The sequence below is a fragment of the Hyla sarda genome, chromosome 4, assembly GCF_029499605.1.
Source record: "Hyla sarda isolate aHylSar1 chromosome 4, aHylSar1.hap1, whole genome shotgun sequence".
In the NCBI taxonomy this organism is placed as follows: Eukaryota; Metazoa; Chordata; class Amphibia; order Anura; family Hylidae; genus Hyla; species Hyla sarda.
In genome coordinates, this window is record NC_079192.1 from 190,123,934 (window position 1) to 190,142,205 (window position 18,272).

The 18,272-nt window shown below is 41.7% G+C and overlaps 1 protein-coding gene across 8 annotated transcripts in view; it reads left to right on the forward strand.

Annotated features, from left to right (window-relative positions):
* The window catches only part of AHCYL2 (adenosylhomocysteinase like 2), a 135,323-nt gene extending 117,347 nt beyond the window's left edge, over positions 1 to 17,976 (forward strand). For all 8 annotated transcript variants that reach the window (XM_056573129.1, XM_056573131.1, XM_056573130.1 and 5 more), the window contains exons 9-17: positions 231 to 294; positions 775 to 863; positions 961 to 1,031; positions 1,640 to 1,734; positions 1,859 to 1,957; positions 2,212 to 2,280; positions 6,285 to 6,363; positions 6,434 to 6,554; positions 16,633 to 17,976. In XM_056573129.1, the coding sequence (XP_056429104.1) occupies positions 231 to 294; positions 775 to 863; positions 961 to 1,031; positions 1,640 to 1,734; positions 1,859 to 1,957; positions 2,212 to 2,280; positions 6,285 to 6,363; positions 6,434 to 6,554; positions 16,633 to 16,639 (694 nt within the window). In that variant the 3' untranslated portion in view covers positions 16,640 to 17,976. The remainder of the gene's footprint in view (positions 1 to 230; positions 295 to 774; positions 864 to 960; positions 1,032 to 1,639; positions 1,735 to 1,858; positions 1,958 to 2,211; positions 2,281 to 6,284; positions 6,364 to 6,433; positions 6,555 to 16,632) is intronic.
* Positions 17,977 to 18,272: the final 296 nt, after the last annotated feature.

The window sequence follows — 18,272 nt, forward strand, 5'->3', positions numbered from 1 at the left end:
CCAGCCAACCCCCTTTAAAATACAAATGCCAACTGTTGGCTTTATGTCTAAGCAGAAATATTTACAGAATATTATTATTAATGTGCTAATAATGGGCAAAGTAGTAAGATTCCATGTGAGTATATTTCAAATAATGTACAAGGTTTTGTTTTTAATCTGTTCATGTTGTACTTGTGATATTGTGGTGAAGTCCTTTCTGAAGGCTAAAGAAATGGGACTTTATTTTTTAGTCTGAAGCGGACAACAGACATGATGTTTGGTGGGAAGCAGGTGGTGGTGTGCGGCTATGGTGAGGTGAGTACCACTGCAGGGTCTCCTTTTTACATTTTAAGTAGGACCCATTGCCTCTCCTGATATGTCTGTTTTAGTAAATACTTGTATCCCAAATAAAATAATTCTGGAGCTTCTTTTTAAGAGGTCTATGTGGTGGTGTTCCTTTTGTTTTTCCCACTAGAAATAGAAAAGATTTATGATAATCACTTGGGGGGCATGTCCCCGCACACTCGCTTTGTTCAGTACCACCTATGTCAAACAGTAGGGGCACACCCTATTAATGGGAACTAGTATCACCCAGTTGTCAACTTATTTCTAAATTTCAAGGAGCGCACAATACAGACCTGCAAGTAAAGAACTCCTAAATTAAAATTTTTACAGGCTAGATTATTATAAGTCTTCATTTAGATTTAAAGTGGCAACACAGTGTTCTCCAGGATAGTGCCCAATAGCCTTCTATAGTGTTTTTATGAAAAGAATACTTATTTTTTTACTTTTTAGGTTGGGAAGGGATGTTGTGCCGCTCTTAAGGCAATGGGAGCTATTGTGTATGTGACAGAAATTGATCCAATCTGTGCTCTGCAGGCTTGGTAAGTAGAACTTAAAAATGGCAAGGTTTTTTTTTTTTTTGGGATGTATGCAATATCTTGCTGATGCTCGTCATGACCCTTATGCTTTCTCTTACAGCATGGATGGCTTCAGGGTTGTCAAACTCAATGAAGTCATCAGACAAGTAGATATTGTCATCACTTGCACAGGTAGGGTATTACCCACGTATTGCTTATACTTGTTTTTTCATGGTTACATAATAGGATTCCATGATTTATTCAGTATTGCCATTGTGAATGGGGACGGAGTTCTTACTATGAGAAGCAAATGGTCCCTTTACGTGATTCATTTGGCATAGGCCAGTTGTTTCTACTAATGCCTGAAAGGCTCCTGGTTACACCACAGTCTGGTTTTCTATTTACTCCCATGTTTACCATTCAGTTCAGTCACTTTGGCAGCTCTATTAACACTGAAAGCAATTGCCATTGTATCATTGGTACAAATGATAGTGGTGTGAGAACTGATACTGCATGGCCTGATGGTTATCAGAGACCCCCTGCCAATAACTGTTCACATGCCCTTGTAGCGATAGTGAACCAAATGTCAGAAATATATTTCCACTCATGCTGCCGAACCTAAAATCTATGTGAAAACTATTCAAAGGAAAATAGTGCTTCTAGGCAAGAAATCATAGTTTAACTTCTTTTGGACTGCAGATATTCCACTGAATTGGCCATCTAAACATCCACCATCAAATTTAAGATGTATGTGAAATATGTAACTTTATATAAAATAAAATTTTTTGTGAATCCATTAGGGAACAAGAATGTGGTGACTAGAGAACATCTAGATCGTATGAAGAATGGCTGTATTGTCTGCAACATGGGGCACTCCAATACTGAGATAGATGTGGTATGTAGCAGGGCACTGCCTACTGAATACATGCATGAAACATTACCCTACTTGAGCTCTCATGTAGTTTTCTTGCAGTGTTGAATTGATAAGTGTCATATTTTGAATATATTTCTCTTCTCAGGTAAGCCTGCGCACTCCTGAATTGACATGGGAACGAGTGCGGTCCCAAGTTGACCATGTTATCTGGCCTGATGGCAAGAGGATTGTTCTTCTGGCTGAGGTACTAGATGCCACCATTCCATAACTAGTTTCACAAGCCTGTATAAATTATCTTGATTTTTATAGTTTATTGTCCTGGCGCAGTTGCCCATAGCAACCTTATCAGATGCTGTTTTCACTTTTTTCAGTGCCTTTTTAAAAACTAAAAAAAGGGCTGCTCATTGCCTTTTCTATGAAGCTGGATTGTGTGTTGTTGGTTTCTTGTACAATGACGCACAAACTATGTTCTAATGTTTTTCTTCCACTTTCTGACAGGGACGCCTGCTTAACCTGAGCTGCTCCACTGTCCCCACTTTTGTGTTATCCATTACTGCTACCACACAGGTCAGTATTTCGCATGTACAAAACAAGATGTGTGTTTATCCATCCCAGTTTCTTATATGGTATATACATTCTGTTAACTAGGTAAGGAATCTGCTCATTTTGGCTTTGAGGAAATTGAAAAGAAAACAGCAATTTAGTAAATGTTTCTGGGTTTGTTTTTTACCCAGTGCACTTTATGGTAAAACTGACATGATTTTTTTCTTTTGTGGGTCAATACGATTAAAACGATATGCATGTTTACATGCTTTTCTATTATAGGACTGCTTTAAAAAGTCACCTTTTTAACACAATATGTTTCTTACCCTATTTATATGATTTTTAAAATTTATTTTTAAATCAGATTTTTGTTAACATTTTCAAATTTGTACATACAAACACAGAAAAACAATCCTGACCCACTCTCTGCAGGTAGCCTTTAAACCAAGGACCCCTTCTTTTAAAGCTTAATGCTTTTTGTAAACGGCCCTTTTGAAGCAGACTATGAAGGACACGTGGGTAACAAACTCATTAATTCTAGGGGGAGTAGCACATAGCCAATTGGAAATACGTTTCCTAGTTAAGTAGGACTCATAAAATTATCACCTCAGGCCCCAATGGTTTCTTACCGTAACCCATAAGGTGCAACATTTAGACATAAGGCAATGGAACACCATATATTCTCTAAATAATAGCTAACACCTCCCGCCAGAAGTAAAGAAGAGGACGGAAGTCCCAAAACAAAGTATAGTAGCATTAATCTGCCCTCACCTAGGACATAAGGAGTTGGAGGGCAAGCAAGGTCTTTGCATTAAGATCGGGGCTCTGTACACTCTGGAGTAGAAAGGGTTGTGACATCCGTCCGGCTTTAAAAAGCAGCAAAGGGTGTAAGATAATATAGTTTTCCAATCTATGATATGGGTGGTTTGTCCTCAGTCCCATTTCTCTTGAACTGTAAGGGGGTATTTTAAGTGATACTTACTTAGAAGCTCACTAAAGTGGCAGGAGAACTCCCTAGAAGTCCAAAGATATAACTACCAACTCTACCTAGGGACAGGAGTGGACAACCAATGACCTCGATCTGCCCTGCACCACAACAGCATGCTTGAGTTGTAAGTAATGGTAAAAAAGAAGGCGGCAGGAGTTCAAAGTCAGACTGGAGCTGCTGTAATGACTTAAAATTCCCAGCAGAGAACAGCTGGCCCAGTTGAACAATACCCCTATGTTCCCAGAATACAAAATCTGTCAACAAAAAGTATGACTTAAATGTAGTAATAAAGCGCATAACAGGATCACTAAACAGAAAGTGTACAAATTACATAAATAATGTCCCAAAGCCTATACAGTCCATGATCCTCCATAAGTAATTCCACTAGACTGTCAAAAGCCTTGACAGCATCGAACAAAAAGATGGATCTCACCACTAAACCCTCCTGTGAAAATCTAGAGGTTAAAAAAAAACTAATATTATCAACTGTGGACTTGCCCTTCATGAAGCTGGTTTAGTCCCCATGGACCAACAAAAGGATTTCTTTCCCCCAACATACTAGAAAAAACACTAACCAATAATTTGATGTAAGAACAGGGCAGACAGGTGGGATAGTAAGAATCTGCGTATTGAGGATCCTTGGCTTCTAGCATAAATCAGGGGAAGGCAGTCCTCTTCTATGGTAGGGCAAACACACAAAGTAACTGCGGTAAAAGTACCTTTTTACCTTTTCATAGTCTTCATAAACTTCACTAGTCAAACCATCCTCACCCGGAACTTTTTCATTAGAGGCGCCTTTAACCCCTTGGGGACGGAGGGTTTTTCGGTTTTTCCTCCTCACCTTTCAAAAATCATAACCCTTTCGATTTTGCACCTAAAAATCCATATGATGGCTTTTTTGCGCCACCAATTTTACTTTTTTTTTACCCAAAAATCTACAGCGAAACGGGAAAAAGAATCATTGTGCGACAAAATTGAAGAAAAAACGTCATTTTGAGGGCTTCCGTTTCTATGCGGTACATTTTTCGGTAAAAATTACACCTTATCTTTATTCTGTTGGTCCATACGATTAAATTGATACCCTACTCATATAGGTTTGATTTTGTATTACTTCTGGAAAAAAATCATAACTACATGCAGGAAAATGAATACGTTTAAAATTGTCATCTTCTGACCCCTATAACTTTTGTATTTTTCCGCATATGGGGCGGTATGAGGGCTCATTTTCTGTGCCGTGATCTGAAGTTTTTAGCGGTACCATTTTTGTATTGATCGGACTTCTTGATCGCTTTTTATTAATTTGTTGTGGACTTTGGAATTTTTTTTGCGCGGACGCCATTGACCGAGCGGTTTAATTAATGATATATTTTTATGGTTCAGACATTTCTGCACGCGGTGATACCACATATTTATTTTTATTTACACTTTTTTTTTAATTTTTTATTTTTTTTTTAAATGGGAAAAACTTAAGGGAAGGGGTTAAATTATCTTCACTTTTTTTTCCCACTTATGTTTTGCAGTGTTATAGCTCCCATGGGGGGCTATAACATTGCACACACTGATCTTTTACATTGATCAGTGGTTTCTCATAGGAAACCATTGATGGATGATTCTGCCGCTTGACTGCTCATGCCTGGATCTCAGGCACTGAGCAGTCATTCAGCGATCTGACACCAGGAGGCAGGTAAGGGGACCCTACATCTGTTCGGAATGCTGCGATTTCGCCGCAGTGATCCCGATCAGCCCCCTGCGCTAACCGGCATTCGTTTACTTTCACTTTAGACGCGGCATTCAACTTTGAATAATTCAACTTTGCCGCGCACTATTAGCCACTGGTCCCGGCCGTTGTTAGACACGTGGCCTGGCGTTATAGAAAGGGAGTGGGCAAAGGGCATACCAGTACGCCCTATGTCCCCAACAGGTTAAGCCCTTCTTCTAGTTCCTCAATAGTAATCGGTGAATCCAACATGTTCTGCTGATCAGGGGTCAATAACTGCAGGGGAATAGCATAAACATAAGTATTAAGCTCCAAGTCAGAACATATGGTTTTAAAGGCATACACATCTGTATAAAAGGACAGCATAACATCCAAAATTCCCCGGTCCTCAATGACCTCCACATCAGAAAAATCCAAGGAACAGCCAGTATGTGATACACCCTGTTCAGCCTTGGCAATAGAAGCAAGCAATTCGCCTGTACTTTTCTCAGCTTCTAAATAACACTGTTTAACAAATAGTGTTTGTTCTCGGCTGTAGATAATACAACTAAATACAATTTAGAATCCTGCTGCACGCCTCCCCAGCAGTCTCAGTAGGAGTCGCAACATACTGGGATTTCTTCTGCTGCAGCCTAACTAACCCCCTTCTCCTTTAGACAGTACTTTTAGATACTGATATCCATAATAAGTAGGCCCCAAACATATACTTCACAAGAGTCCCAGAGTACAGACATGGGCCATGCCAGCATCAACAGGCAGGAACCTTGAAAGCTCAGTAGGGACTATTTCATTAGTTTTCAGACTCTGTAACCAGAATGGGTTAAGACTCCATAAGGGCCAAGGTACCCCGGAATCATCCACCAGACTAAGCTCTACTGTCAGAGGAGAGTTGTCCACACCATGTATTCAACCCCCATCACACACCCCAACGTAGCTGCATCAATCAATACGGTCAGGGACCCATGCAAGTCTTAATAACGAGAACTGGCGCCCTTCTGGATTGTGATGTCTCCACAGATAAGTATACACCCCTTCACGTATATTTAGAGAACCTAGTAGGTCAGGAAGCAGGTGGAGCCCTAGCACCCCAGGATGTATCTATCAAGGCATCAAGAAAGTTGTAAAGGTCCCCGGACAGGAACACAGGGGCCGTCTAAACTATAAACAAAAAAGCCTACACGTAGGTTGATGTGAAATTAACAAGCTTTGTCCACCTCTGTAGAATATGTTGGAAAGATGTAGATAGGATTTTAATATCAAACTGCAGTAAAGATCTGTGCATTGCCCTCTACTACACTAACCAGCTTGTTTGCACATTCCTAGGCACTTGCACTCATTGAATTGTACAATGCTCCTGAGGGACGCTACAAGCAGGACGTCTACCTTTTGCCCAAGAAAATGGGTAAGTGTTACTCCTATTTGGCCTTTTAGTCTTCTTATACATTTGACGGAATCTTTTATTTATTATTTAGATGAATATGTGGCGAGTCTCCATCTTCCCACATTTGATGCCCACCTGACTGAACTTTCTGATGAGCAGGCCAAGTATCTGGGTCTCAACAAGAATGGACCTTTTAAACCAAACTACTACAGGTATGACATTTGTTTTGATATACAACATGACCTTTTTAGTGTAGTCGTGTTAACTAGGGGCACAGAGGCCTTTGTTGGGGTTTAATAATTTTTTTTATATAGTTTTGGGCAAAAATAACCTTTAAGGGGGGTTGGACAGATTACTTTTTGCACTTAGGGTAGGGTCACACGTTCGGCGGTGGCGTATTTGCTGCTACTTAGTTTCCTACCCAGTTTCATACCCATGGAAGTCAATGGGTAGCAAAATCAGCTGCATATTTAAGCTGTTGGGGACCACAGCATATGGGTACGCCCTTGTGCCCTGGTACTTAAGGACCAAGGGCATACATGTACACCCGTGGGAATTTCGAGCCCCGCCGCTAGCCAGAAGGGATCGGAACGGGATGCCTGCTGAAATCATTCAGCAGGCATCCCGTGCAAATGCCTGGGGGGGTCCTGAGATCAGCGATTCAGATCGTTGATTTGCGACAATTCCAGGCTGATCAGGTGGGTCTCTGATGACCCGATAGCCTGGAAAATAGGGATGATTGGAGCTGTAAGAGACAGCCCCTATCATCCTAAAGGATAGGAGCGAGGTAGCAGGGGTGCCACCTCCTACTATCCTCTGCCATTGGCCGCACAGGACTGACCGGCAAATCGCAGGGCGGGGGTGAAAGTAAATTTCCCCCGCTCTGCCCGCCCCTGGATGTCGGGGCAGAGCGGGGGAAAGATAGTGTCGATGTGCGGGAGCCGTGGATGCGTCAGGGACCGCCGGCGCCGGTTACCTGGGTTCACGCGGGGACCGGCGGCAGGCAAATGGAGGCAGCGGCGGCAGTGTCCCAGATGCAGCAGTGAAGATTGCCGTAAAGTAATCTTCACGGCTGCTTCTAGGAGTTTCAAAACTACAACTTCCAGCAACTCCCAGGCAAACTTTGGCTGTTTGGGCATGCTGGGAGTTGTAGTTTAGCAACATCTGGAGGGCCACAGTTTGGAGACCACTGTCCTTCCAGATGTTCCAAAACTACAAATCTCAGCATGCGGAGACTGTCCAGGCATGCTGGGAGTTGTAGTTTTGCAACATCTGGAAGTGTCTCCAAACTGAAGCACTCCAGATGTCAATTCAAAGCATTCGAGACTGTCCAGGCATGTTGGGAGTTGTAGTTTGTCAACATCTGGCCCTTCAGCATGCCTGGGCAGTCAGTTGAAGTCTTGCAACATCTGGAGGGCTACAGTTTGGAGACCACTACATAGTGGTCTCAAAATTGTTCTCCTCCAGTTGTTGCATAACAACTCCCAACATGCCCTTCGACTGGGCTTGCTGGGATTTGTAGTATTGCAAGAACTGGAGGCACACTGGTTGGGAAACACTGAGTTAGGAAACAGACAGTGGTGCGGAAACAGTGAAAAGTGGTGTTTTCCAACTGTGTTTCCCAATCCCAACCAGTGTGCCTCCAGCTGTTGCATAACTACAACTTCCAGCATGCACGGTCTGTCAGTGCATGCTGGGAGTTGTAGTTTTGCCACCCCATGTGAATGTACATGGTACATTCACATGAGCGGGGGTTTACAGCAAGAAACTCACTGTAAACCCTCGCCCGTGTGAATGTACCCTAAGAACACTACACTCCACTAAATAAAGAGTAAAACACTACATATACACTACACCCTTGCACTGTCTCCCCCCAAAATAAAAATTAAAAACGTCTGGTACGGCACGGTTTCCAAAACTGAGCCTCCAGCTGTTGCAAAATAACAACTCCCAGTATTGCCGGACAGCCATTGACTGTCCAGGCATGTTGGGAGTTTTGCAACAGCTGGAGGCACCCTGTTTGGGGAAAACTGACGTACAGTATTTCTGGTGGAGGAGGCAAGTGAAACGCTTGCATCCGGGTACACCGCTATGAAAATCCCTAATTCAGGCCTCACATGTGCATGGCGCTCTCTCACTTCGGAGCCCTGTCGTATTTCAAGGCAACAGGTTATGGCCACACATAGGGTATCTCCGTATTCGGGAGAAATTGCGCTACAAATTTTGTGGGCTTTTTCTCCTTTTACCCCTTATGAAAAGGTGAAGTTGGGGTCTAATTTTTTTTTTTACACTGACATGCTGGTGTTGCCCCATACTTTTTATTTTCATAAGAGATAAAAGGAAATAAAGACCCCCAAAATTTGTAACGCAATTTCTCCCAAGTACGGAAATACCCCATATGTGGATGTAAAGTGCTCAGGAGTGAGAGCGCACCATGTACATTTGAGGCCTAAACTGGTGATTTGCACAGGGGTTGCTGCTGGTTACAGCGGTTCTGACATAAACGCAAAAAAAAAAATACCCACATGTGACACCATTTTGGAAACTACACCCCTCACGGAACATAACAAGGGGTATAATGAGCCTTAACACCCCACATTTGACTGTAATTTTTCATTTGCACAGCCCACTGTTACAAAGATCTGTCAAACACCAGTGGGGTGTAAATGCTCACTGCTCCCCCTGTTACATTCCTTGAGTGGTGTAGTTTCCCAAATAGTGTGCCATGCGGGGTGTTTTTCGCTGTTCTGGCACCATGGGGCTTCCTAAATGTGACATGCCCCCCAAAAACCATTTCAGCTAAATTTGCTTTCCAAAAGCCCAATGTCGCTCCTTCCCTTCTGAGCATTGTAGTGCACCCGCAGATCGCTTTACATCCATATATGTGGTATTTCCTTACTCGAGAGAAATGGGGTTTAAAATTTTGGGGGACATTTTCACATATTACCCCTTGTGAAAATGAAAAATTTGGGGTAACATCAGCATTTTAGTGAAAAAAATAAAAATTTTAATTTTCACGTCCAACATTATTGAAAATTCATCAAACACCTGTGGGGTGTTAAGGCTCACTGTACCCCTTGTTACGTTCCTTGAGGAGTGTAGTTTCCAAAAAAGTATGCCATGTTTTTTGCTGTTCGGGCACCATAGGGGCTTCCTAAATGCGACATGGCCCCCCAAAACCATTTCAGCAAAATTCGCTCTCCAAAATCCCATTGTCGCTCCTTCCCTTCTGAGCCCTCTTGTGCACCCACAGAGCACTTTACATCCACATATGAGGGATTTCCTTACTCGAGCGAAATTGGGTTACATATTTTGGGGGGCTTTTTCTCATTTTACCCCTTGTAAAAATTAAAAATATGGGTCTACAAGAACCTTAGTGTAAATAATGATCTTGAATTTTCGCCTCCACTTTACTGTTATTCCTGTGAAACACGTAAAGGGTTAACAAACTTTCTGAATGTCATTTTGAATACGTTGAGGGGTGCAGTTTTCATAATGGGGTCCATTATGGGGTATTTCTGACATAAAGACCCTCAAATTCACTTGTAAACTGAACTGATCCCTGAAAAATTCTGATTTTGAAATTTACTTGAAAAATTGGGAAATTGCTGCTATACTTTGAAGCCCTCTGATGTCTTCAAAAAGTAAAAACATGTCAACTTTATGATGCAAACATAAAGTAGACATATTGTATATGTAAATCAGTATATAATTTATTTGGAACGTCTATTTTACTTACAAGCAGAGTGCTCCAAAGTTATGAAAATGCAAAAATGTTTAATTTTTCATGAAATTTTTACATTTTTCACCAAGAAATGATGCAAGTATCGATGAAAATTTACCACTAACATAAAGTAGAATATGTCACGAAAAAACAATCTCAGAATCAAATTCATAAGTACAAGCATCCCAGAGTTATTAATGCTTAAAGTGACAGTGGTCAGAATTGCAAAAAATGCTCCCGTCCTTAGGGTCAAAATGGGCTCTGTCCCCAAGGGGTTAACTACCTATTTAATTCAATGGGTAGCAAAATAGGCAGCAGCAAAATACAGCATGTGTGAGTCTACCTGACGGGTGTATGCATGTGTACAGTAGCCTACGCATCAAATATGCACAGGATACTTAACGTGTGAATAGATCCTAAACAGTCCTGGTGATGGGACCAGTGTCCTCAGGGCTATGCAGTGTCTCGTGAGACCTAGATACATTGGTAGGGAGAGTAACACCTCACTAAGGCAAAAACGGAATGTAAATGAATACAATACTGTGTTTGTGAAACAGTAAAACGCATCCTTTTCATTTTGTCTGTATGACCTATTAAATCTGTTTATTTGTGAGCATGATCTACCCCATTATTTTACTTTGCCAAATACAACAGCTATCAAAGAAAAGGCAAACTACAGAAACAGAACTTTTTCTCCCAAAAGTTTAAATTGCAGATTAGACAAGACGGCTATTGATCTAAATAAAATAAAAAGCTGTCCCTGTTGTGGATGGCTGGACCATCATTCCTGTGACTGATGGGGTTTCCCTCCAGTCAGATACTTAACCAGATACACCTATGCCGAAAAAAAAACCTCTTTAAGTGGTTACTACTTGAACTCGCGGAGTGTCATACATTTGGCAACCCAATCATTGTTTGCAGTTTTTAATTTTTTTTCAATCCGAACTGTGCAGAGGACATGCCACCGTAACTCTGAGGTACACTTGAAGCCCTGATTTCACCTACAGTGAAGGGCATTTTCACTGTCTTTTATTTTTTTTAAATAAAGGTTTTCTTTAACCCCTTAAGGATCAAGCCAATTATGACCTTGAGGACCAGAAATTTTTTTGCACATCTGACCACTGTCACTTTAAGCATTAATAACTCTGGGATGCTTTTACTTATAAATGTGATTCAAAGATAGTTTTTTCGTGACATATTCTACTTTATGATAGTGGTACATTTTCATCGATACTTGCATAATTTCTTGGTGAAAAATTCCAATATTTCATGAATATTTAGCATTTTTATAACTTTGAAGCTCTCTGCTTGTAAGGAAAATAGACATTCCAAATAAATTATATATTGATTCACATATACAATATGTCTTCTTTATGTTTGCATCATAAAGTTGACATGTTTTTACTTTTCAGGGCTTCAGAGTTCAGCAGCAATTTTCCAATTTTTTCAAAATCAGAATTTTTCAGGGACCAGTTCAGGTTTGAAGTGGATTTGAGGAGCCTTCATATTAGAATTACCCCAAAAATGACCCATTATAAAAACTGCACCCCACAAAGTATTCAAAATGACATTCAGAAAGTTTAACCCTTTAGGTGTTTCACAGAAATAGCAGCAAAATTAAGGGAAAAATTCAATATCTCCATTTATTACACTAACATGTTCTTGTAGACCCAGTTTTGGGATTTTTACAAGGGGTAAAAGGAGAAAAAGCCCCCAAATGTGTAACCCAATTCCTCTCAAGTAAGGAAATACCTCATATGTGGATGTAAAGTGCTCTGTGTGTGCACTAGAGGGCTCAGAAGGGAAGGAGCGACAATGGGATTTTGGAGAGCGACTTTTGTTGAAATGATTTTTGGGGGCATGTCACATTTTTGAAGCCCCTATGGTGCCAGAACAGCAAAAAAACACCCCACATGGTATACTATTTGGGAAACTACACCCCTCAAGGCACATAAAAAGGGCTACAGTGAGCCTTAACACCCCACAGGTGTTTGACGACTTTTTGTTAGTCAGATGTGTAAATGAAATTTAAATTTAAAAAAATTCTCACTAAAATGCTGGGTCCCCCCCCAAATTTAACATTTTTACAAGAGGTAATAGGAGAAAATTCCCCCCAAGATGTGTAACTCAATTTCTTCTGAGTATGGAAATACCCCATGTGTGGATGTAAAGTGCTCTGCTGGCGCACTACAATGCTCAGAAGAGAAGGAGCGCCATTGGGCTTTTGGAGAGAGAATTTGTTGGAATGGAAGTCAATGTGCGTTTAAAAAGCCCCCATGGTGCTGGAACAGTGGACCCATCCTCCCCCCCCCCGCACATACACACACATGTAACCCCATTTTGTAAACTACACCCCTCACAGAATGTAATAAGGAGTCCAGTGAACATTTACACCCCACTGGCATTTGACAGACTTTTAAAACCGTATTCTGTGCAAATGAGAATTATTATTTTTTTTTTCATTTTCATGAACCACTGTTCAAAAAATCTGTCAGAGAGAGACCTGTGGGGATGTAAATGCTCACTGCACCCCTTATTGCATTCCGTGAGGGGTGTAGTTTACAAAATGGGGTGACGTGGGGGGGGTCCATTGTTCTGGCACCACGGGGGCTTTGTAAATGCACATGGCCATTCAATTCCAGCCAAATTTTCTCTCCAAAAGCCCAATGGCGCTCCTTCTCTTCTGAGACCTGTAGTGCGCCCGCAGAGCACTTAACATCCACACATGGGGTATTTCCATACTCAGAAGAAATGGGGTTACAAATTTTGGGGGGCTTTTTTCCTATTGCCTCTTGTGAAAATGAAAAATTTGGTATAAAACCAGCATTTTAGTAAGAAAATGTTTTTTTCATTTTCACGTCCAACTTTAACGAAAATTCTTCAAACACCTGTGGGGTATTAAAGGAAAACTGCAGTGGTAAACATTTATATATGCTCGGGCCTCAAAAATAAACTCATACATACCTTCCTACGAGCCCCCGTTGGTCCCGCATTGCTGACGTCATTCCACTTCCTGGGGATGGGGACGCCGCAGTGCCGTCGGCGTATCACCGGCCGTAGCGATGTCCCGCCCCGGTCGGTGATAGGCTGAGCCCACTGTCATGTAAGAAGCCGGCCAGAGCTCATTACATGACAGTGGGCTCAGCCTATCACAGGCCGGGGCGGGAAATCGCTACGGCCGGTGATACGCCGACGGCTCTGCGGCATCCCCGTCCCAAGGAAGTGGAATGACGTCAGCACTGCCTGACCGTGAGGCCTGTGCCGGACCAACGGGGGCTCGTAGGAAGGTATGTATGAGTTTATTTTGTTTATTTTTGAGGCCCGGGCATATATAAATGTTTACCACTGCAGTTGTCCTTTAAGGTTCACTATACCCCTTGTTACTTTCCGTGAGGGGTGTAGTTTCAGAAATAGGGACATATGTGAGTGTATTTTTTTTTTTTTTGTGTGTGTGTTTGTCAGAACCGCTGAAATGATCAGCCACCCCTGTGTAAATTACCTCAAATGTACATGGCGCATAATCCTGAGCCTTGTGTGTCCGCAGAACATTTTTATGTCCACATATGGGGTATTTCCGTACTCAAGAGAAATTGCGTTACAAATTTTGGGGGTCTTTATTCTCTTTTACCTCTTGTAAAAATGAAAAGTATGGGGCAACACCAGCATGTATGTAAAATGTTTTACAATAATATGCTGGAGTAGACCCCTTTACCTTTTCATAAGGGGTAAAAGGAGAAAAGCTCCCCCCCCCCCTCAAAAAAAGAAAAATTATAATATGTTAGGCAATCCTCATAGGAAATACCTTATATGTGACCCTAAACTGTTGCCTTGAAATACAACAGGGCTCTGAAGTGAGAGAGCGCCATTAGCATTTGAGGCCTAAATTAGGGATTTGCATATGGATGGACACGGATGCAAGAATTACACTTGCCTCCGATACCAAAATTACCCTACAGCAGTGTTTCCCAAACAGGGTGCCTCCAGCTGTTGCAAAACTCCCAGCATGCCTGGACAGTCAATGGCTGGGAGTTGTTGTTTTGCAACAGCTGAAGGGTCTGTTTTGGAAACAGTGCCGTACCAGACATTTTTTTTTTTTTTTTTTTGGGGGGGGGGGGGGGGGGTTCACCCTTTATTTTGTGTAGTGTTTTTAGGGTACATTCACACAGACCAGGGTTTACAGTGCCCTGCTGGGAGTTTGAGCTGCAGCAGAAAATTTGCTGCATCTCAAACTTGCAGCAAGAAACTCACTGTAAACCCCCGCCCGTGTGAATGTACCCTGTACATTTCACATGTGACCCCATTTTGGAAACTACACCCCTCACGGAAGTAATGAGGGGTATAGTAAACCTCCAGCTGTTGCAATACTAAAACTCCCAGCATGCCCTTTGGCTGTCTGTGCATGCTGGGGGTTGAAGTTATGCAACAGCTGGAGGCACACTTGTTGCAAATCACTGAGTTTGTTAACTCAGTGTTTCACAACCAGTGTGCCCCCAGCTGTTGCAAAACTACAGCTTCCAGCATGTACGGTCTATCAGTGCAAGCTGGGAGTTGTAGTTTGCAACAGCTGGAGGTACACTTTTTCATAGAAAAAATGTGCCACCAGCTGTTGCATAACTAAAAACCCCAGCATGCACAAACTATCAAAGGGCATGCTGGGAGTTGCAGTAGTGTGCCTCCAGCTGTTGCATAACTACAAGTCCCAGCATGCCCTTCGGCGGTAAGTGCTTGCTTAGAGTTGTAGTTTTGCAACAGCGGAAGGCACACTGGTTGCGAAACACAGAGTTTGTTACCTAACTCAATGTTTCAAAACCAGTGTGCCCCCAGCTGTTGCAAACTACAACTCCCAGCATGCACTTATAGACCGTATATGCTGGGAGTTGTAGTTTTGAAACATCTGGAGACACACTGGTTGCAAATGGCATGCTGGGAATTGTAGTTGTGCCTTCTGCTGTTACATAACAACAATTCCCAGCATGCCCTTTAGTGCATGCTGGGAGTTGTTGCTAATCAACAGCAGGAGGCCAACCTTACCACCTGCTGCTGCGCACGACGGATCTTCCTGCCACTGACTCCACTCCTGGAGCCCGATCCCGCCACTGGGGATCGGGGCCCCAGCCTCAGGTAACTACTCCCGCCACCCGCTCTCTCCCTCCGGAAGTGGGTGCCGTTATGGACACCCCAAAGCAGGAGTCCTGATTCATCGGCCGGTAACAGCCAACGAACCAGGACGATCGCGAGGTGGCACCAGTGCCAACTCACTCCTGCTGCTAAAGCAGGATGGCACCTAACACCCTTGGCACCTACCACCCTTTTTTTTTCCCGGGTCACTGGGGACCAGATTGACCCGGATTCACCACAAATCGCCGATCTGAATTGATCGCCGATTTGCAGCGATTGCTGACATGGAGGGGGCCTCAGGGAACCCCCCCTCCTAGGGGTTTGCACGGGTGCCCGCTGTACCTGTACACCCTGTGTCCTTAAGGGGTTAAGGAAACAGCCCTTTTTGGCCTTACAGGACACAGCCAATTCTCATTTTTGCGTCTCTTTTTTTCCTCCTTGCCTTTGTGACATCACTTTTATTTTTCCATCCACAAAATAAGGGCTTGTTTTTTTGCATGCCCAAATTTACTTTGACGCCTTTCATTTTAGCATAAAATGTACGGCGCAACCCAAAAAAAATATCATTTCCGGAGGGAAATAAAAAATTAAAATAATCACAATTTCTCAAATTTCAGGGGCTTTGCTTTTATGTAGTGCACGTAATGGTAAAACTGACATGTTTTTATTTTGTACTTTTAAAAGTGGTGTAATTTGCCCATATTGTGGAAATATTTGGTCAAGATTGTCTGTATGCTTCCAATTGTTAGTATCCTCCTACAAGGGAAGGTAAATGTATTCTGGTCAGTAAGACAACACTCACAGCTCATTGGATTGTGTTGGGTCCTCTCTCGGGAACCTCCCACCGGCATGTCTTATGTAAAACACCGGGAAGAACACTTACATTCCAAGGTTCAATTTGACCCAATGGAAGGATACCCAGGGCTTAACTTCCAATCAAGATTGTCAAAACTATATGATGCTTGCATACATTAAAGGGGTACTCAACTGGTCAGCGCTCTAAACTAAATGTTTCGAACGCTGTTTTCGTGCTGCGGTGGTCGGCCACGCCCCCTCGTGATGTCACCGCCATGCCTCCTCAATGCAAGTCTAAGGAAGGGACGTTGGCCGGTGGAGTACCCCTTTAAAGCAAACTTGCACAAAGAATCTAATATCCTACTATGTGTAGTAAAGAACTGACATCTGGAACCAATTAGTAGTTGAAGCAAAAAAGAGACAACAAAAAAAGTGAAATTTATGATTACCCTTGTATATACTATATGTTATAGTCTATATCCTGTGTGTGTGTGTGTGTGTGTGTGTGTGTGTGTGTGTGTGTGTGTGTGTATATATATATATATATATATATATATATATATATATATATATATATATTATATATATATAGTCTGCTACTACTAGGCCTTCCGTGAAAAGAATGAATATTGTTGTTTTTGTTTCTCCTTCAGGTATTGAATACACCTAAATACCACAGACCAGAGCTGTTGGAAGATGGGGGGTTCTGGAATACATCAGATGAAAATATGAAGCCTTTCACAGCCACTGTACAGCCAGTTCTTACTTCAAGACCTGGACTTTCTGCCATATTAGGAAACCTATTAGGGTATTTATTAAAGTGAAGATGCCTAGAATATGGAATCTGTGCTAATCCGCAGATTGCCTTTTTTTTTTTTTTGGGAGGGGTCTTGTTCCTAGGTCATTGACAAGTCCCCTCCAGTTTTATGCTGTACTTATCCATTAATACTGCTTGTCCCAGCAGCACATGGGTAGGGGAACAAGTTAACAAGCATGAATCATGAGAAAATTTATTTTGCATTAACTTGCATTTTATTTTATTTTTTAATATTGATGATTCTGAAGGATGAGAAGTGCAGATGTCTTAATGAAACCTGTAAAGTGACTTAAATTCTATTTTATTGTGGTTTTTAGTAGTTATAGTTTTTGTGTTTTTTTTTTTTTCATTTTTTATTTTTTTTGACTCCCTTGTCAGATAATGGAGATGATAGTATTATTATTGTTAGATTTCACCTCTTATGCTGGTGTGATGACTCCAAAAAGATAAAACACTACATAGTAACTTGCTAAACTGTGATGCATATTAGTAACTACATGATTAAATGAATGCACACCTTCCTAAAGGTCCATGCTTGTACATTTTGCATTATTCCATGAACCCTATATGAAGTGCTGGCTTCTTGCAGAATCTGTATTTGCTACTTTTAACCATGGAGTAATGAGAGATGTACTATCTGGTGCTGTGTGCATGTTTTCTTTTCTTTTTTAATTTTCGTTTTTTTTATCTGGTTGTAATTTTTTTTGTTTTAATGTATAAATTGACTGCCACCAAATAAAAAAAGACTTGGAAAGGGAAAGAGTCAAGCTCCAGCCATGGCCTGATGTTTCCCATATGGTAGCCATTTTTCCCAAAATAAAGTATTTTGAATATTTTTGCATCCTTATTACTGATGCAAGTCCCAGCCTGACCATGGGTCTTGACCTGAACTAACAGCTGTCAGTTCTGGGCATCAGGCCGATACTTGTACCTGTGATGCAGATGCAAAAATATGCGTTTTTAAAAAGAAAATAAAAAAATGGCGGCTGGAAATGAAGGTGGACATTCAGATGTGTTCATTTTAGTTTTCTTTTAAAAGGGAATATTAATATATTTTATGCCTCTTGGCTATTAAAGTAAAATATAAGTTAAATCCCAATAACCTGAAATCCTTAAATCTCAAAGTTAACGGAAGGAACGGACCGCACATTCCTGCTAGGTGAATATTCAAAAATCTAATCAATTTGCATATTTTTGTTGGCTTACTGATCATGGAGAGGAATTACCATTCCACCTCTGATAAACTCTTTGGTTAGTTAAAGGGTTACTCCAGCAATCAAAAATGTTTTATATTTGGTTCCATGTGCTTTAAAAAGGGTGAAGCAATGATACTTACCTGCTCCATCCTGTTACAGCTGTTCATACAAATCCCAGTCCCCACTGCTTTCCACATCTTTCTATGATGTGTTGTACCTGTAGGTACCTACCAGTGATAGTGACCTACCGTGGTCAGTTATTGGCTATGTGGGATAATAT